Source organism: Calliphora vicina, chromosome 4 (genome assembly GCF_958450345.1).
Source record: "Calliphora vicina chromosome 4, idCalVici1.1, whole genome shotgun sequence".
NCBI classification, from domain to species: Eukaryota; Metazoa; Arthropoda; class Insecta; order Diptera; family Calliphoridae; genus Calliphora; species Calliphora vicina.
In genome coordinates, this window is record NC_088783.1 from 41727095 (window position 1) to 41748638 (window position 21544).

The following is a 21544-nucleotide window of genomic DNA, read 5'->3' on the forward strand; positions in this document are numbered from 1 at the left end:
GTATATCTGGATTAATAAGTCATTAATATAGATAATATGGATATATAATGATAGATATTTCAAAGACCTATACAATGACGTATATACGACTATAGTAAGTTGGACCTACAATGGGTCAAAATCGGAAAAAATATTTTTTAACCCGAATTTTTTTTTTAACAAAAGTTTTTTTTTGCTAAATATCAAAAAAAAATTGAAAAAACAAAAAAAAAATTTAAAATTTAAAAGTTTCCTCTCTAGAAAATTGTCTGTATGATGTTTGATATCGAAAATTTTGAGTATGACAGACTATAACATTTTTCCATCAAATTTTTAAATGTTTTCAGTTACGTTTTATATAATGGACCCCTTTCATACTAGACAATTTAGTTGCGCACATGATACAATAATTGTAGAAGGTATAATAACTAGGAAGAGTTTTCAATATTTAGCCCTATTACGTCATACTTTTTTATATTTTCTTTTGCTTGACGTTACAAGAATTTTATAATTGAGAATTTATTTTCTACTGAGTGTACCTAATAAGGTTGTGTCATGCATTTGATCGAATAATAGTTTTTCTATGGCAAATTGCATGTATACCTGTTTTTTCTATAGAAAATTACTCTGAAACTAAAATCACAAAGTATACAGAGGCGTCAAATTTGACATTTCAAAAACACTAAAATCAGCTTTTTTTGAAATTGTTTCGATAGAAAGAGAAAACAAATTTGCGGTTTAATACAGATAGTGCGTTAAAACAAACAACTATATAAATAAGCACAAAACCAAACCAGTTGAAATTGTTTCGAGCGAAACAGACAAATATATGTTTTTTGCCGTGTCGCCTCTGTATACTTTGTGCTAAAATGGTACTACGTGTTTGAATATTATTTTTCAAATCACCATCCCTGACCAACAATCCATTCAAGAAAAACAAAAATTTTGTAAACAAACATATGTTTAATATAAACAAAAACATAACCTAACATTTATTACAAATTATAAACTGCATATATTTACTGTTCCAACACATTCGTTATTAACAAACATGCACTTGTCCAAATTATGCCGGGTCTTAAACACAAAAATATTACAAAATAATTTACAACAATCTGGAAGTGATGTACGACGACTGGCTAGTAATTACAAAAGACCACATTTAAGCACTAAAAGTGACCAATTGCTTGAAATAAAAAACACATACTTTCGTAATCGAACCGAATTAACTACTAACGATTGGCAAACGGTAACTGAAATATTAATTAAAAATTATAAACATATTAACACAAATAATGTGGATGCTGTTATAGTGGGTGTGTGTAGCAGTGCCGAACATTTGTTATTGGCAAAAAGTTATATTAGGCATTTGGAGGAAAATGGTAAACAGCCCAATGAGGCTACATTGGGAAAATTGCTGAAAGTGTACAATGCTGCATACCATGCAAGAGGAGGCACTACAGATGCTCTATCCAAAGAAGAACAAGAGGAAATATTGGAGATTTATAAAAGAATGAGGTCTAAACATGATATATTAGATTCTTTATCATGCGAAAATTTAATTTGTGGTTTGGTAGCAACAGAAAAGTGGAAAGAAGGTTTGGATTTATTAGAAATGATGAAAATATCCAGTAATGCTCCAAGTTTACCTGCCTATACTGAAATAATTATCAAAGCATTTGCCACCAACAATTTGTCCTTGGGATGGCAGCTAATGAATCAAATGATTGAACAACGGAAACAGCCAAAATGTGAAATATTTATAACTTTGTTGGACACAATTCTAAAACATCATGTTAAAGATTTTCACACAGAAGTAGAAAATATTTTCAAATTCCTTGAAGCTCATGATATTCTTATAACACAAAGAGTTGTCAACGCTTTACAAGACATTGCCATGAAACATTCCAATCTATTGGTGGCAACACCTTCTCAATTGAAACGTTACGGCAAATGTTCTGCATGTGGCCTTCATATGAAAAATGTTTCACTGAGTGATGAGGACTTTAAGAAATTACAAACATCTTTTCTAGATAAAGTTCTAATAAGAAATGACGTTTTTCAAAAGTCTACACCTCAAGAAGTTAAACAATTTTGTGACTATGTAGAAAAAACAGGACCGTATGATTGTGTTGTAGATGGTCTTAATGTCGCCTACGCCATGGGGAGTAAAAAACCAACTCAAGCATTGGCAAATTTGGTAAAACGTTACATTTCTTGTACTAAAAGCAATTTAATTGTATGTATTTAAATTTTATTTTTTAGGTAGCATCTGTTGTGAAATATTTCCACAATAAGAATAAGTACGTTTTAATTTTAGGACGTAAGCATATGAACAAATGGCCGAAGAAAACAATGCAATATGTCAAGGAGAATGCAGCTGTGTTCCTAGCTAATGACATGTAAGTCGATTATTTTAGCTTAGTTTGCTACTAACCTTTAAATGCAATTTTCCACTGTTTAGCTCTCATGATGATCCATTTTTATTGTATGCCGCTTTAAAAAGTGGCCAATCGACTGATTTCTTTTCAAGAGATTTTATGCGACAACATGCTTTTCTTCTTGGTCCCGAGCTTAAAACCATCTTTCGCAGGTGGCAACAGGAACATCAATACTCACTGGTAACGCAAACAGAAAGTGGTAAAATTATTGTTAAGGAACCCATACGCCATTTAATGTGTGCCCATAAAGTTCAGGATATATGGCATGTGCCTTATAAAAACGAGTTTTCTCCAAATATTACAGATAGTTTTGAAATACCTGAAAATTGGTTGTGTTTGAAAATTATTGAATAAATATATAGAAATATGTCATTTACCAGAAGTTTTGATTTTCAAACTGTACAAAAAATCTACCTATTCCGGTAACGGTAATTTCGTTATAATTGATTGATAAAGTTTACAGCAATTAAAACTAAGGTGATATTGGTGGGATATTTAAAATTCAATCAGCCTTTTCTTATCAAATTTCCCCGGAAGTTTTTCCCATTGAATTTGAATAGAAAAAATGGGAAAAGGGAAAGAACTCCCGGAGAATTTTTATTCATAATTGGGCTGTATATATTTCAATAAAATCAATTATTGAAATCAACAATTTGTATTTTAAAAGTTATTTATAGGTATTTACGATTATATCGGTAGTGGTGACTGTAATGCAGTTTTTTCGGTAACGGTAGTAGAGCTGAAAAGGTAACGGTAGCCAACCATGTCAAAAGTAAACCAAAGCTAATTTTGAATTTTATATCAAATATTATTATTTTTTTTTTGCAATAAAACAAATTTTTAGTTGAAAATATTTTCATTTATATTCTTTATAACTGATTTTTATATTTATATTCTAATTACAAAAATGGCGAAAAGTGAAAATATTGAAGATTGGGACCAGCCTATACCAACACCAGAAGAAAGTAGCGAGGACTTCGATGAGAAGCTAACTTTTGAGAAACGCCAGCATAATAATAATCTCAATAAACTAAAAGAATATGTAGAATTAATGGCATATAGACCAGTTAAACCACCACACGTTAGGCCCTATACTGATTCTTTATCAAAACCTAAGAAAAGATCTTTAGTGGATAATGCAAAACAATTTTCCGAGTTTATGGTACCCTTAGAAAGAGGCAAACGTTTAAAACGTTTAGCATCGAAGCACGATACAATTACTGTGGAGTAAGTATAGAGAAGAAAAATACTTTCAGTTGTACCGGTTAGATGTTTTTAATATTTATAGACAACTTGAGCAAATAATTCGATCTGAAAAGACTAAAGAGCGCCAGAAAGAGGATACTTTAAAACGTAAACAAGAAATATATTACGAAATGCTCACAAAACTGGAACTGCAATGTAGAACGCAATATCTAAATGTTATGTTGAAAAAGTTTGCTAATTTTATAGCGAAATTAGCAACAACATTACGTATACCAGCGACATTAGTTGATCCATATGCTCGCATGCAACGCGGTATATTTTGTAATATTTTGCAATCAATTGGTGTGGAACAGACAACACAGGCTGGCATTTATTACAATACCAAAGAGGGTAGTGAATATGAAGTGTGCCATAAGTTATCACATGCACTACTGAGTCTTATTATAAAAGCGCTAGATCTAGCTTCAACACGTAATCCAGATGAAATACAGCCTGTAGAAACTGATTTCAAAATGGACAATTATATAAAGGAAAGATTGTTGAGTGCGGCTGAAAAGAAAATACAGAGTAAAAAACTCATCAGTCGTACAAAACTTGTGAAATCAGATACTTTAGATAGCAAATTGGAAAAATGTGTTCCCAACGTTCAGAAGTATTTGTAATTAGAAATCAAAATATGTGTAAAAAGCATTTTTTGTATGTTCATTGCAATCTTTTTAAAATTTAGCAATTAATTTCGGACTGACATATGGGCCTTTACAGGGTCCCGAATCATACATAATGTGAAACAATAAAGAAAATAATTTTTTTCAAAAAATGTTCAATATTTATATAAGATTCGGCACTGCCGAATGTAGCACTCTGCCTTTAATATCAAGTTAAATTTATTGGCAACTCTATGTGTGTTACCTTTTCAAAGTGAATGCCATAGTCTCATAAGAAGAAGCTATACACATCTGTACAGAAGAAAAAATTGTTTTAATGAATTTTAATAAAAATTGTAAAGAAAAAACGTAAAAATATTACTAAAATGATTTGTCGTTTATGTTTAAAAGACATTCCAAAAGAATCTAGTATTAAATTGTATGAAAATTTAGATACATCCGACGATTCGATAGAAATGGTCAAACTCATTGAAAAGTATCTGGAAATCGAAGTAAGTACAAGTGAAAAAAATGGAGTCGGGATTTTTCTCTATTATTTGTTTTAATTGGTGTCATTTTTCATTCGCGTAGATAAAACATAATGACATTGTTTCCACTATTATATGCCAAGATTGCTATGATCACTTGGAAGAGTTTCATCGATTTTCGCAACAAGTGGCTGAGAAACAACTAACACTGCGTAATGAGTTTTTGGATGTAAATCTTAAGAAAGAATTCAATTTTGACGACAATGACGATGCTTGGGACAATGATGATCATGAGGACAAAATTGATCCAAAAGAGACCACTCAAGAGATGACCATAAACTGCCCAATAAGTATGTTTAAGGATGAAACAGACGATGATGAAAAGGATGAGCAGGAAATGCCCACTGAGGATTTAATGGATACAGTTATATGTAACAATGAGAAAGATATTATAGCACCAGATAGTGTTGCTGTTAATGATGATGATTATATACCTGATCAAATTTCTTCAGATGGTAAGGTTTTGTAACTTTTAAATACAGTACATCTGCAATCATATTTTCTGTATTGTAGATGATGATGTTCCATTGATAAAACTAAAATCCACAAAGAAAACTTCCCAAAAGAGGAAACGTAAGAAGGCGCCAGCAAAACCTCGCGAGATCAAAGAAAAGAAACCAGCTAAAAAGAAATTATCTGCACAAGATGAAGTGGCCATGTCAATAGATCTAGTATGTGATATTTGTCAAACCCGTGTTGAAACATGGAAAGCGTTAAGGGAACATTTCCTGCTAGCACACACTAAAACTCCATATATTAAGTGTTGTGACATTGTTTATCGTAAACCCCGAGAACTTATTGAACATCTTGAGTGGCATAAAAATCCTGATATGTTTAGGTAAGTACGACATAATTGCATACATATTTGAATATTAATTTAATATAAATATTCATTTAATACAGTATTTAATTTTTATTTTTTGTCTTTTATTTACAGATGTCAAATTTGTGATAAAAACATGTCTAGCGCCCGTAATTTAACCATACATATTACATCGGAACATCCCGATGAAGCTGACTCAGTAGAATTCTACGAGTGTGAACATTGTTCCAAACGTATACGCAATTATAATTTATTCAAAAAGCATATGCGCTCCCACAACAAAGATCAGGAAGTTGAATGTCATATTTGCAATAAAAGGTAAGACAATTTATATGTATAACTAAAATAACTCGCCCACTTGTAATTGTCCTTAAGTAACATTAATGTATCATGTTTGTGGTTATATCACTGTGATATTAAGTTATGTAATTTGAAGTTGCAAAAACAAAACCGTAAAATAATTTGAAAAGGTCCGTTTATCTAAACTTAAGTCGCCTTTAGATAATAGATAGCATATGCGTAAAGTGTGTAAAATTTCTTATTATTTTGAATACTAGAAGTGTGGAAACTTTACAATACTAAAGGTAAGAGAGAATGAAATATACTATCTAAAAACAAACAAAAAATTATAATTTCTGTAACATCGACAAGTATGCAGGAAATATCCAGTATCTGCTTTTAACTGAGTTCAAAAAATACAAGTAGCATTTTTATATAGTATACGAAATGTATATGAAATTCTTAGATGCCTATTTTCAACATTACAAACTCATGAAGTCATGGGATTTTCATTCTTTATCAAATGTCAAGAGCTAATAAAAGATTTAGAACAATTTTCCAGCTGAAATAGAAAGTTTTAAGTTATCCTTTTTAACAGACAACACTGATTCCTATGAAACATTATTGATTATTTATCTGCAAACGTACTATGACTGTTAATTGATCAACTCTTAACATTTAAGAGTTGTGTTAAAATAATTAAACTCTTAAAAAATATTGGCTTTGTTGTTAATGCTTTAACAAAAACCAAAAAAAATATATATTTTATTATTATTGTACGTGAAAAGAAAGTCTCCTTAAATGTATTTTTAAATTAAATTTCATATAGATTTTCATCAGAATACCATTTAGAACGTCATATCAGTAACTATCATAAGAAAGTTCCTCTTCATGTCTGCGATATTTGCGGACGTATATATAAAACTAAAGCTGCATTTAAACGTCACTGTGATGAGCATCAAGGTATTGTTTCTCAGGCTGTACAATGTTCGATATGCAGTGCATGGCTTAAGAATGAAGATAGCTTACGTTTACATCGTTTCACACATGAGGAACATCCAGCACCGTGTGATATTTGTGGGAAATTGTTCAAAACAAGTCGCCGGCTATATAGACACAAAGTATATTGGCATAGATTGGATACAAATTTACAATGTAGTTTTTGCGATAAAGTGTTCCGACAAAAACGCAATCTTGATGAACATATGGCCATACATACCGGAGTTCAACTATATACATGTCCGCATTGCGGCAAAGACTCACGTTCGAGATCAAACATGTATGTTCACATTAAAAGGATACATCCAGATGAATGGTGGAAATCAAAAATGGAACGTCTGAATTTAATACCTAAAGATAATCAGTCTGACGAGGGTCAACAGTGAATTAAATTGTATATAAACTATAGAAAATATGATTATAGATATATAAACTGTTTTGTAGGAAAGATATGTACCAATTTTCTTTTTAATTATTTTTTTTAATATACATATGTACTTACAGTATATATGTTTGTATGTACATAATTGCTTTTATTAACTAACTAGACCCTCTTTAAAGAAAAATCAAAATGTTTATACCCTTTAGAATATTTATTGTTTTTGTTATGACATTTGTAACATATTAATAACATTTACTTGAAATTAGAATCAATAAACTATAACTAATTTTTTTCCAAAATGTTTAAACATTAAGTTTAATTTGCTATACAGCGAAAGAAATCCTATTCAGTGAATCAGTAGGAATGTTGATATTTCAAATTATGTATTATTTTGTAGAAAACAACAGAAGAACCTTAATTTTGTATATTTATAAACATTTCGAAACGAATATGTGGAATCAATTTATAAAACACTACCTCGATTGTCATGAATTTACAGTGTAACTTTTTGAGAAAGTTTTTCTAAATGTGACTTAAGGTTGTATCAGGTACTAGTTCTACTGATATATCTAAAATTAATAGTATTGTTAATACCATTGTTCGTTTCGTATACATTGTACGTCGTTAAGCAGTTATTGAATTGTACCTTTTCTGATTTTGTTAAAATTCGGGGAACCGTTATAAATAGAATAATTCCGATTACAAATTTATTTATGTTATTTATTATAATACTTTCTTAATTTTGTTTTCTTTAATCATAGGTGTTATTACTTGAATAAATAAAATTTAAAAAAATTTCACACTGTCGAAAATAATCACGTTGAAAATGGAATATGGAGAAACCGCAATTTTATAAAAAACAAAATTATCTTTAGCAATTTTACGTTAAGTTTTTTGTTTAACTTTTTTCTCTATTTGTATACATTAATTATATCGTTAGCTTAGTGTTCAAATGTGCTAAGTCCATTTTCAAAAATTTTACAGGAGAGACAAAAAGATAAATAATCACAGTTTAGAAGAAGTGCGTTGGCGACTTATAGGTCTTTTTATGGGACTGCACATTTTCATATACTAATTTTGTTTTATTTTAGTGGACCTATCTCATTTTTCCATGTCAAAGACCTAAATCAGTTGTCAAAAACATAAGTGGTGATAATGTATTGGTAAAAAAAAACTATGTTAAAGCAAAAACAACACTCGTATTTGTGCTAGATTTGTTCATAGAGAAAATATACATAGAGCGGGAACTCTCCTGTCAAAGACCTAAATAGTTGTCAAAAACCTAAGTGGAGAGAATATATAAACAACTTTTTTGAGTATTTTTTTAGGAGAGTTTCCGATCTATGTGTATTTATCTACTATATATAGAACAATTTTTTTTTTAAATTAATTAAAAAAGTTGAAACTTGCAATTTTAAATTGTTTATCAAATTCACAAACCAAATTTAATACTCTTATTAATCAGGGAACGTTACATAATACAAAATGTATCTGTTAACGTTGTTGTTCTATACATTAACAGAATGAAAGAAAAAAATTATAAAATAAGGGTATAAGAATATAGTCATTTCATTTGCTAACATTTGCTAATGAAAAAAGTACTAAACACGTCGTGACCGAGAAAAACTATGAGTATTTTCGAACTGTAATATGTTGGTGTAACATAGTATTATTTGGGGTTGTCATAGAATCCAATCATTGTGGGAATCGGTTTGGAAAACGACAAAAAAAGATACATTTGACTTATGAAATCCAATCAATTTTTTTGTTTAATCGATAAAGAATTTAATTCTAGATCGAATATAAAACCGATAATTTTCGTTTTCACGAGACCAATGTACTTTTCCTGGCGTTTTCAAAACCGATTCCGACAATGATGGGATTCTATGACAACCCCAATTATTTAAATATTTAAAAATGATACTGAGAATACTGAGTTCTATTTAGATTTCATAAATGTTCACTTTTTTTTGTACTGAGAGTTTTTAACTATAAATCATAATAAGAATAGGTGATAGCTAAACATTGAAAAGCAATGCATAGGCTTTACGATTAATAACATTTTTACAAATAATTACATTATGTTTTGTTTTAAATTAAATTTTATATAGATTCTGCTCCGAAATTAATTTAACTCGTCATATCTGTAACATGCACAAATATACAAAATATCATGTTTGCGACGTTTGTGGTCAAAAGTATAAAAACAAAGAATCATTCAAAAATCATTATGCCAAACATCAAGGTATCATTGAACCAGCCGCACAATGTTCCATATGCAATAGGTGGCTTAAAAACAAGCACAGTCTGAGGTTGCATCGTTTTGTTCATGAGAAACACACTACACCGTGTGACATATGTGGAAAGGTGTTTGATACCAAACATAGTCTGCGCAAACACAAGTCCTACTGGCACAAGTCCGACTTGAATTTACAGTGTAGCTTTTGTGAGAAAGTTTTTCGACAAGAGCGTAATCTGCAAGAGCACATGGCTACACACACTGGAGTGCAGCTTTATAAATGTCCACATTGTCAAAAAGAGTCACGTTCAAAATCGAATATGTACGTTCATATAAAGAGACAGCATCCAACTGAATGGTGGCAATCGAAAATGGAACGTTTAAATATCGATCCAAAAGCGGAGAATACTGAATTGCATCAACAGTATTAAGAAATTTTACGTTTTTTTTTTTACTTTTTTCTCTATTTGTATAAATTATTATTGTAAATGTAAATATTATTTGTTGTTTATATGTAATATGTAAAATGAATACATAATTATTATTCAAATACAAAACAACTCATTTCGTATTAATTTAAACTGGTTTTTAGGAAAACATTGAAAATTATATTGAATATTGAAAAATTTATAATGAACATAGGAATATTTAGGTGGCAATTGCATTGATTTTACGAATAATAAATTGTTTACAAATAATTACATTATGTTTTGTTTTAAATTAAATTTTATATAGATTTTGCTCGGAAATTAATTTAACGCGACATATCCATAATATACACAAATATATTAAATATCATATATGCGACGTTTGTGGTCAAAAGTATAAAAACAAAGAGTCATTCAAATTACATTACGCCCAGCATCAAGGGATCATTGAACCAGCCGCACAATGTTCTATATGCCAGAAATGGCTTAAAAACAAAAACACCCTACGATTGCATCGTTTTGTTCATGAGAAACATCCAACACCGTGCGGCATATGTGGAAAGCTATTTGAGACCAAGCATAGACTGCGCCGGCACATATCCTACTGGCACAAGTCCGACGTGAATTTACAATGTAACTTTTGTGAGAAAGTTTTTCGGCAAGAGCGCAATCTAAAAGAACATATGGCTATACATACAGGAGTGCAGCTTTATAATTGTCCACATTGTCAAAAAGAGTCACGTTCAAAATCAAATATGTACGCTCATATAAAGAGACAGCATCCAACGGAATGGTTTAAATCTAAAATGGAACGTTTAAATATAGAACCGAAAACCGGAAATCTTTAATTTCCTCAACAAAATTAAGCAATTTTTTTCATTCTGTAAATTAGTATCTCTTTTTTATTTGTATAAATACAAAAATGTTTAATTAATATATTGTATTTATTATTTAAAACAATAATTATTATTTAAACAGAAGTAAATAAATAATTGCGTATGAATACAATCTTTTTTTATTTTATTTTGGCACGACGCTCTAATGGGAAAACATGCAACTCAATGTAAAATATTTCTAAAATTTGCTATACGTAGTATGTACATATATAAAGTTCATTAGCGAGTAGACCTAAAATTACCATTATTTTAGCTATAAGATTGTTGTTTAAAAACTAAAAATGTACATTCAAATATTCTACTAAATATTAGCAAAACTTATACATTTATAAATGTTTAATATAAATATTGAATAGATGCTAAAACAATTTTCATGTTCCCTATGATTATTATAATAATATCAGGGCGGTTACTGCGTGACTCAATCCGAAAAGGGAAATGTGTGCTAAATACATTGTAATTCGAAAAGATTTCCTTTCGAATCGAATTAGGGCACCCACTGTAATTTATGAGAATAGCATGAATAGGAATTGATATAGAAAAACTGGGAATTATTATAGAAAGCAAAGTGAGGATGAAACAAGAAAATTTTTATTGAATATTAAAAAAAATTATAATGAAAATATGAATACAGTGCACTCGCGATAATATGAACACCCCAAAATATGAACACTTTTTACTTCCATAGACTACTCTAAAATATGAACTTAGTGAATTAGCTGTTCATATTTTAAAACTTTTTAAAATACGAGCAGCTTATTTTTGTTTTTTTTAACGTATTTTATCTATCTACACAGAGTTGAAATCTAAATCAACAGGGTAGCGGCTAAATTCTAATTCAACTGCTTAATAATTTTTAGACTTCCCCTTAGCTGTTGATGGGAATTAGATGCCATTCGCCTGGTTTTAATTAGCTCATATTATAGCGAGTGCACTGTATTTAGGTGGCAATTGCATTGATTTTACGAATAATAAATTGTTTACAAATAATTACATTATGATTTATTTTAAATTAAATTTTATATAGATTTTGCTCGGAAAATAATTTAACGCGACATATCCATAATATACACAAATATATTAAATATCATATATGCGACGTTTGTGGTCAAAAGTATAAAAACAAAGTCTCATTCAAATTACATTACGCCCAGCATCAAGGGGTCATTGAACCAGCCGCACAATGTTCTATATGCCAGAAATGGCTTAAAAACAAACACTCCCTAAGATTGCATCGTTTTATTCATGAAAAACATCCAGCACCGTGCGACATATGTGGAAAGTTGTTTGAGACCAAGGAGAGACTGCGCCGACACAAATCCTACTGGCACAAGTCCGACGTGAATTTACAATGTAACTTTTGTGAGAAAGTTTTTCGAGAAGAGCGCAATCTAAAAGAACATATGGCAATACATACAGGAGTGCAGCTTTATAATTGTCCACATTGTCAAAAAGAGTCACGTTCAAAATCAAATATGTACGCTCATATAAAGAGACAGCATTCAACGGAATGGTTTAAATCGAAAATGGAACGTTTAAATATAGAACCGAAAACCGGAAATCTTTAATTTCCTCATCAAAATGAAGCAATTTTTTTCATTCTGTCTCTTTTTATTTGTATAAATACAAAAATGTTTAATTAATATATTGTATTTATTATTTAAAACAATAATTATTAGTTAAACAGAAGAAAATAAATAATTGCGTATGAATAACAATGTTTTTTTTTTATTTTATTTGTGCATAAAAAATCTAATTTTGGGACACTCTGATGGGAAAACATGTAACACAATGTAAAATATTCATAAAATTCATTCATTCATTTACGACTAGACTAGACTGTTGTTTAAAAACTAAAAATGTACATACATACAAATATTCTACTAATTATTTGCAGAACTTATACATTTGTAAATGTTTAATACATATAGTAAATATTGGATAGATAGTAAAACAATTTTCATGTTCCCTATAATTATTTTAATATCAGGTTTAATATTTACAAAAGAGTTTAGAATAAATATGAGTTAAATAGATGATATTTACGGTTTACGAAATATGAAATTTACGGTTCAGAAATATAAAACTTAATTTTGCTGAAAATAATCTCGACATAACAATAGATTTATGAGACTGGTTTTTCTGGATTGTCTTTATCAGGCCTGTCACTCATTTTGTTCGGAATGGTTTCCTTTCCGTAGTTTTTATTCCGATCGATTTCGTTTTAGGTTCTTCAGATTTCGTGTAAATTCTTAATTCAAAAAATATTTAATAATTCTGTATTTCTGATTTTAATTTGACAACGTTTTTAATATTAAAACAAAAGTTAAGTTTATGGTACAGAAATTGATTAAATATAAATTCCACTTTGAAAACCGAAAGTGGTTTCATTCCGAAAGAAATTATCGTTTTACTTTTTCTGTAGAAGCAAAATGCGGAATTAATTAACACTTTCGATCGGAATGGAATTCTGTGACAGGCCTGTATGTACATATAATCCAGGTTTAGTTTTGAACTGATCATCACAATATTTGATAATGAAGTTTTTCATGGAAGTACATATTTATATTGGAGCTAGTGTATGGTTTAATATATATATATGCTATTTATTAGCGTTAAAGCCCTATACCGGGAGAACGTGTATGAGGGTTAAATAAATTTATACCAATAGGCTTCGTGCTCAATACTAAAAACTGTAATTTATGAGAATTTGCATAAATATGAATTGATATAGAAAAACTGGGCATTACTATAGAATGTTTCCATGACATTGTGGAAAGTGTTGGATGCTATAACATAACAATGCAATGGTTTTAATTTGTAGAAAATAAATAGTGTTAATGATTACACACTTATGTGTATAAGTTTACGTATTTAAATACATATGTATGTATGTAGTTTATATGCATCAATCTATATTTGTATTATTATTGAAATTTTGTTATAAAAACCCAATTAATTTGCAAACATCCAACTCCTTAAATCTTATCTAGATGTGCAACTATATATCGTTTGCGTAATCATATTGCATCCGTACACAATAATATATACCACCATATTTGTGACATTTGTGGAAAGAAATTCAAATCAAAGACATCCTTTCAAAAGCACTACGACGAACATCAAGGCATTGTTGAACCACCGGCTCAATGTACAATCTGTGGTGCATGGTTGAAAAATCAACACAGCCTACGTGTACATCATCAAACACATGAAGACACACAGTTTGCCTGCGATATTTGTGGTAAATTCTTCAAGACTAAAAAGAATTTGAGTCGTCACAAAGGCTATTGGCATCGGCGAGAACGCAATCTTTCGTGTAGCTATTGCGACAAAGTGTTTCGTGAAAAACGCAATCTTGACGAACACATGGCCATGCATACAGACACCAACCTGTATACATGTCCGCATTGTGGCAAAGAGTCAAGATCCAAATCAAATATGTATGTGCATATAAAACGTCAGCATCCAGACGAATGGTGGAAATCAAAACAGGAACGTTATAAATTAAAACCCGAAGAAGGTGGACAAGCAGGCGGAGAAGATGAGGTAAAAGATAAGTCACCAGTAATAGACGCACCAGTATCATCAACTCTAGCACAGGAATGTATTAATACGGAATAATATTAATAAAAGTGTATCGTTTTAGATTTTAGTTAAATGTTGCAAAATAAAAATAATGCCAGCATGTCAAATATTTATACAAAAATATATGAGTGAAATTGTTTATATCCTCTCCATTATTAGTTATTTTTTTGCTTTAGTCACACCCATGGTACAATCAGTTACCAGGTACAATTATTAGAGAGAGTTTCCAATGTTCACCCCTAAAACGTCAAACTATTTATTTAGTAACTTAACTTTTTTTAATTTGTTACCGCGATATTTTTTAAATTTGTTACGTTTTAACTGAAATTATAAACACTTATTAAAAAATATAGTTTTTCTTCAATTGTTAGTAAATTTTTGTAATAAAAATTTTAATTCAATTATTTTTTTTGGCATTTCCTTTTTATATTTTTTAATTTTCTTTTGTTTGACGTTATAGGGAATGTATAATTGAGAACATACTTTCTAATAATTGTACCTTGCTTTCTATTACTTTTTAAAGAAAAATATCTTTGGAATAGTGCTATATTTGACTGAGCCGAATTTTAAATTCATACAAATGTTTAATTTTGCGTTATTTTTAATGATTTTTAATTATATTTTTAGGGAATTTTTGCTTTTGGGAAATTTGAGTTTTTTTTTCGAAAACTTGAAATTTATTAATGGACAAGAAAATGGGCTTATAATCAAATTAATTTAATTTCCAACAAAAACTATTCGAAATAATGCACCATTAGAAGTTCCGGAAGTGAGCCTTATATGGAAGCTATGGTCAATTATGGATCGATCCATACCAAATTTTTCTTTTTATATAAAACTTATTTGTGGAGGAATTTGTGTGAATACCTGTATAAATTAGACATGTTCGACAAAAAAATTCCTATTTCGAGAGGACATTTGTAAGGGTGCTAGATGAAATAATGGACCGATATCAACCAATTTCAAGAGGCTTTTCGAAATATTTTTAAAGTTGCTAGCTGTACAAGGTTTACATGGACGGTTTAGATCGATTTGTTCAATATTTTCATTTATTAATGATAAATTAATAATTTTTTATAAATGTATGTTTAAAAGGTAAAATTTATCTCTATGAACGCTTTTAAGAATTGTTAAAAATTTATAAAAGCAAGGAAATGTCGATGGCTTAATATAAAAATGGTGTAACTATTTTTTTTTCAAAAATATCAATGAAAAAAAGGTTATCAGCCCAATTATGAATAAAAATTCCCCGGGAGTTTTTTCCCTTTTCTCATTTTTCCTATTCAAATTCAATGGGAAAAAACTCCCGGGGAACAAACTCCCGCGGAATTTTTTATTCATAATTTGGCTGTATATTAAATAACTTCATTAAAATAATAAAAACAAATTAAATGTGATGTCTCTTCTTATTAAAAATTGAATTAAAACTTCTTGTTTGTGTCTAAAATTTTATGGATTTTAAGTTTTTTCATTCTCCTGTAAAGTAACAAAAAATCGAGTTACGTCTTTTTTATATTAAGCCATCGATATATGTATATTAGCTATTTTAGATGTAATTATTAATATGTTATTTGTATAGTATGATTTCCATTATTTCTTGCTGGGTACATTTAAATTTGCTGATATTACAAAGTTTATTAATTCCGCTTAAACTTCTGATTCTGAAATGGCATAAATTACATCTTTGATATAATTGTTTATTTTTTAGTATGTAATATAATTATTAATAGTATTGTTTTATCAACAAAAAAAATATAAATTGTAAATTTCTGTAATATATTGCTAGTGGCAGGAATCGAACCTGGGTTATTCATTTATTTGAGAAATCTCTGTTAAAAGCCCTGTATGAAAAAAGTTACTGTTTATGCAAAATGTTATGTTATTAGCAGTGTCAGGGATGGAAATGTTGATACGCTTCAAAAGTATCGTAGCACTCCATCGATGCGTCATCTTTAATAGTTCAAACACTTTCCTGTTCGATATAAGCCTGTCCGTTCATTTCGTATTAACCTTATTAATTAATTTCGAAGGGACTCATAAATAGTGTCATTTATAAACGCAAGATTTAATTATATCACCGGACACTGTGGTTTGAAGTATCACTAATTTATGTTAGGTAACGTTGAGAATGAACAGTGCAGGTTTTGTGGACTTCATACCAAAACCTCTGAACATGTTCTATGTGACTGCCCAATGCTGGCAATTTGCAGAACTAAATGGCTCGGAAGGGACATTTAGTATGGCCCTTCATCATAGATGAATTATGATGAAAAAATCTAAGGTTGCACAAAATATCCTTTGGGTCGCAGTGCGTAGAGCCTGACTAATAATAATAATTATATCATTGAACTACGACGCTATTATGAAAATAACTAAACATTACAAATTTAGTACTATGAGGGTGGTGATGCGTCCCTTTTCAAATATTTCACAGGACACAAAAAAAAAACGTTTTAAAATCCTAGGTTTTAAATATTTTTTTTTTCAATCTGTCAGTGTAGTCTTATTACTTATTTGGTAATGATTAGCTAATTTTCTATTATTTATTTATTTTTTTTGGTGGACTTAGCACATTTTCTTATAACATTTTGTCTTTATTTTTAGCGTTTTAATTTTGTTATTGGATTTAAAGTCTGTATTATAACTAAAGTTGATATCATCAGATGATAATAAATTTAAAAATTATCCAACATTTCCTTAAAATTTATGATTTATGTTTTTTGGTTGAAATCAGAGTTGGAGGTAGTGCACAAAGCATTTCACTAAAATTAGTGATTGTGAATAAAATGGTTGGTCTCAAAAATTGGTTTATCTCAAAAATTCTTAAAAATAAATGGTTTTGTGTCACTCTGCTGTTATAGAAAATGTAAATTGTCAGTAATGATAGTTTAAAATTTGTAATCAAAATTTATTTTATCAAAATAATGGGAATGTTATTTTTTTTTGCGAGCTATTATTATTCCCGTCATTGTGTGTTACAAATGTTATGGCAAAATTTATTTTTCCCTGGGAAAGGAGGTGGTTATAAACAAAAAGGAACTTTATATATTTTTTAGATACTCAAAATTAATGTGATCTGCTAAAAGCTTACACTGAAATAAAAAAAAAAAAACATTTTAATTTGAAAAACAAATAAATAATTGAAACAAATTTTTTAAAATTATTATTTTTTTTTTTTATTTTTAAACATAAGTTAAATTTTTATTACAATTAAATATGTAGTTGTGCACATTCTTTACATGAGTGTCTTTAATATACATACATAACATTATGCTAAAGATAATAATAAAAACTAGTTTAAAACGTTTAAACTGATTATGAGTACGCTACTTTTAAATTTTATGTTAATTTTAATTATTTTATTTTTTCTGTATTTTATTGCAACAAAAACCACAAATACAATTTATTTTTATTGTACATTGTGTTTATGTATACATACATAATAAGCCTTTTATAAGTAAATATATAAAAAAAAATGTAAAACAAACCAGAAGTTTAAAAAAGAGATTTTCTTCAAAATACTAGAGAATTAGAACATATTACTTACTGTAAAAAACTATTATAAATTATTATAAAATCGTGAAAAACATCGCTTTTTACAAATTCTAAAATTAAGCCATTTGTTGTACTATGATGTTTTAATAATGGAGATGTTGGGTTTGTATGTATGAAAGTATTAACCTTGGCCATTACATGTTTCCAATTTAGGCAGGGAAAACACAAATGCTAAGCAGCCAAAACGTAACAGTGAACCATGTTGTAAAATAGCTGTACCTTCCCAAGCTCCATTTACCATAGGCGAATCATCGTATGGTGAACATCTACAATCGGGTTTTGGTGGTGGGGCCATTCTGAAAGAATCATATTTAATTAATAATTACTTTTAATTTTTCGAACATTATAAACTTATTTTTTACAAAAAAAGGAATTGTTAGTGAAGAGTAACTCAAATAAAAATGAAAAAAAATTACTATTATTTTTGTAAAAAAAAATAAAGTTGCAAGTGTGTTATAATTGAGCGTTTAACAAAAGTATAAATGTTATTACAAACCTCGTACTGTTGTCAAGAACATAATAATGACGTTGTATACCCCGTCTCTTATCAAGAATTGCCTGTACTTTCTTTTGCAGTTCAATATCTTCATTTTTTAGTTTTTTCGCCGGCGTCGGGTCACGTTCGGTAAAATCACACGAATACAACTGGCCATTTACCTCGGTACCATGTTCCGAATAATTAATAAGTTCGTATGTTTTTGTAAAATCATCATAGAAAATTGTGGCATGTTTGGGGGAAATGCGACGACAATAGCCAATAAGTGATAAATTTACGTCAACACCAGCATTGGTATCGCCATAGCCGATATTTAAACTGCGGTAGCGCATAAAGAATGAATTATGTAATTCTACGTTGCTAAACCAACGATTGTCCTCTAAAATATCGCCCAGAGGTGTAAGGACAGCGCGTGCACGAATCTTACGCCTCATCAATTTAAGTTCGAGACGAGTGGCAATTTCATACGCTTTTTCCTGATCGGTACGCGTACGTGGCAAATATTTATGTTCTTCTTCATCCGCGGCTACAATTGCAGCCGCTGTTGCCAAGGCTGGATGCAGTTGTGGTAAATCGTTGTCGGTTGCAGAACTGGGTTGAGCTAAAATTGAGGATGTTTCACCAGTAAACATTATACACAGACGTCGCACATCAGTAGGCGATAAAATTTGCGAGGGTACGATTGGCAGATTTGTTTGTGGTTGGCCAACTTGTGGCGCTGTTGGTGGTGGTGTTGGCTGAGCTGCCAATTCTCTTATACGTTTAGCGGCGGTACGATTTTGGTATTGAACCACAATTTCCGGATGTTCTTGCACCAATTGTTGTAACCGTTGGTATGCTAATTTCTTAATGAGATCGACATCCAAATACTGAAGTTCAGCATCAATTTGAGGATCGTACTTAGTCTCCTCATCCGATTCTTCGGCACTATGTTCATTTTCCGATTTAATCTGATCATTTAAGACTTGTAGGGCTTTTTCGTCTTTATCGCTGCTCAAATGTTCATCTTCGGTTTTTACGTGTGATTCTGGTATGGCTTGACTTATTGTTAAACTGTTTTGCTTGGTACGCTTAATTTTGTGTTGAGGTTTTTGTGCCTTTTCTTTTTCCTTTGAATCATCGTTTTCTTTTGTGGTTTTATTATCACTCTCTTCATTTCTGTCAATTTCTTCCTCATTTTCACTGCTACTGCTGCTACTTAGTTCCTCAACATTTCCCAATTCCTTTTGTATTTCTCTAAATTTAGCTTTTGCTGTTTTCAACGCTTCTAGGTCTTTTACCAAAGACTCTGCTACACTTTCTTTGGATATTATCTCGGGTGCACTAGGTAAGCATTTGCGACGTTTTACTATGTCATAGCGCAAGGTCTCTCTCAATGAAGGCAACAAAGGTGGTGGATTTTCATAGTGATATTTAACCATCGGAGGAATTTCAATAGTTTCTCTGGGCTTTACTGGTATTTTAATGCGAAAGGGAGGATTTTTCATATGTACTCGCCGGAAAAAATCCATTTTCACTGCTTCATGATCGAAGGGTTGAGCAAATTTATCCCATAAACGTACCCTTTCCGTAGCCGAGATACTCGTCAGGAGATTTTCATCCTAATAGTGCAAAAAATTTGTTAAATGAATGAATTTTGTTCTCACGGACTTACAATAAAATTTTCAACATGATTTGGACACATCCATAAACCTGTGGGTAATGCCGTCATTGGGGGATCCAAACAGTCCTGATGAAAATAAAGTGGACAGTAATCACATGCCACTAATGGAGCTTTTTTACACGACCGGTGGCAATAAAAACAAGTTTTTGCCGGCAAAGGTACCAAACCTTGTGTATCCAGTTCGTACGGCTTAGAGTTGCGACGAAAATTTGGTTTCTTATGACCACCATTGCCATTCGTACGTATGGGTTCAACTATAGCAGAAAATAATTATTTTTGTTTTCAATAATGTTAACCAAACTTACTCTTATCATTGCCTGGAAATTGTGTATGTATCTCCAGCTCTCTGGGCAGCTCAAATTGTTTTGGATTCAAAATGCTTGCCGCCTTTATTAACTCATCTAATGGTGTAGGTTTCTTATTGGGATCTAATGCACGCTGAATTCCAACTGGTAATTTAGAAAGATATTTTTCAGTACTGCTTAAGTCGCTACAAAATGAGGCTCTACTGCTGCTACGTTTTCGTAAATGACGAATTTTTAAAGGTATTGATTCTAAATCGCCGCCAGCAGATGGAGTATTCGGGCGTGAACTGACGGCTGCCGAAACTGATGACGTACGTTCCACTGAACTAGACTTTGACGAAGACGGTGCAGTTTTTAAAGTCATACGACAATTGTGGCATAGCCATTGACCACTAGGTATATCATCTTCAGTTAGAGGAGGATCACTTAAAGTTATAAGAAATATAATAAAAAATATTATAAGGTTATGTGTTACGACGGCAAAAAAAGACTATGGAATCAAAATGGTTTCTACTCACTGGCATTGCAAATGAAAACTAGAGGGACAACGATCACAACACAGCAAATTTCCCCCTTCTTCACATGCATCACACAAATCATGATTATGACCACGTCCTGGTCGTTTATAGTATGGATGTTTTACCACGGCGGGACGTATTCCCAATTTTTCCTCTTCATTGGGCGGAGGTTTTATAAGTATTTGTATTTGCTATTTTAAATAAACCACATAAATATAAATATCTTAAAGAAACCACAAATTAAGAGATGCCAATTACATATTTTGATCTAAAAGCTCATATAGTAATACACACAAATATTTCCCACTTTTTTTTAGTATAGTGCAACATTTCCAAATTGGACAGGCTTTCTCTCTTGATTTGCTAATGCAATTGTAGACTTACCTCCATGATGGGCAAATCTTCAATTGGAGTTGTATCAACTTTAGACATATTTAAACAGTTTTAATATATAATTTGTCTATAACTATAAAATCTTGAGCTTTTTAATCAAAATAATAAATGTGATTGAAGGACTTCTTCGTTTTCGTTGGTAAATTAAATGTTTGACATTCA

At 30.4% G+C, this 21544-nt stretch overlaps 4 protein-coding genes across 8 annotated transcripts; 3 read left to right on the plus strand and 1 right to left on the minus strand.

Moving 5' to 3' along the window:
* Positions 1-1007: 1007 nt before the first annotated feature.
* mldr (mitochondrial ribonuclease P catalytic subunit) lies at positions 1008-2792 on the plus strand. Its single transcript, XM_065507880.1, has 3 exons — positions 1008-2179; positions 2245-2381; positions 2444-2792. Exons 1-3 carry the CDS (start codon positions 1031-1033, stop codon positions 2772-2774), a joined length of 1617 nt encoding a protein of 538 aa, XP_065363952.1. The 5' UTR covers positions 1008-1030; the 3' UTR covers positions 2775-2792.
* Positions 2793-3239: 447 nt separating this feature from the next.
* Positions 3240-4437, plus strand: LOC135957184 (uncharacterized). Its single transcript, XM_065507877.1, has 2 exons — positions 3240-3647; positions 3709-4437. The coding sequence occupies exons 1-2, from the start codon at positions 3328-3330 to the stop codon at positions 4286-4288; spliced, it is 900 nt and encodes a 299-aa protein (XP_065363949.1). The 5' UTR covers positions 3240-3327; the 3' UTR covers positions 4289-4437.
* Positions 4438-4540: 103 nt separating this feature from the next.
* On the plus strand, positions 4541-14575 carry LOC135957183 (transcription factor grauzone-like). 5 transcript variants are annotated; one of them, XM_065507875.1, is made up of 5 exons: positions 4541-4782; positions 4862-5273; positions 5332-5656; positions 5756-5959; positions 11892-12582. In XM_065507875.1, exons 1-5 carry the CDS (start codon positions 4657-4659, stop codon positions 12430-12432), a joined length of 1608 nt encoding a protein of 535 aa, XP_065363947.1. In that variant the 5' UTR covers positions 4541-4656; the 3' UTR covers positions 12433-12582. The 5 variants fall into 5 exon arrangements, with proteins under 5 accessions (XP_065363947.1, XP_065363948.1, XP_065363944.1 ...); XM_065507876.1 differs by lacking the exon at positions 11892-12582 and adding an exon at positions 10276-10976; XM_065507872.1 differs by lacking the exon at positions 11892-12582 and adding an exon at positions 9413-9994.
* Positions 14576-18061: 3486 nt separating this feature from the next.
* On the minus strand, positions 18062-21533 carry LOC135957766 (PHD finger protein 12). The gene is made up of 6 exons (XM_065508566.1): positions 21374-21533; positions 20990-21180; positions 20472-20896; positions 20158-20420; positions 18504-20104; positions 18062-18303 (listed from the first exon to the last, which is right to left on the minus strand). The coding sequence occupies exons 1-6, from the start codon at positions 21419-21421 to the stop codon at positions 18129-18131; spliced, it is 2703 nt and encodes a 900-aa protein (XP_065364638.1). The 5' UTR covers positions 21422-21533; the 3' UTR covers positions 18062-18128.
* Positions 21534-21544: the final 11 nt, after the last annotated feature.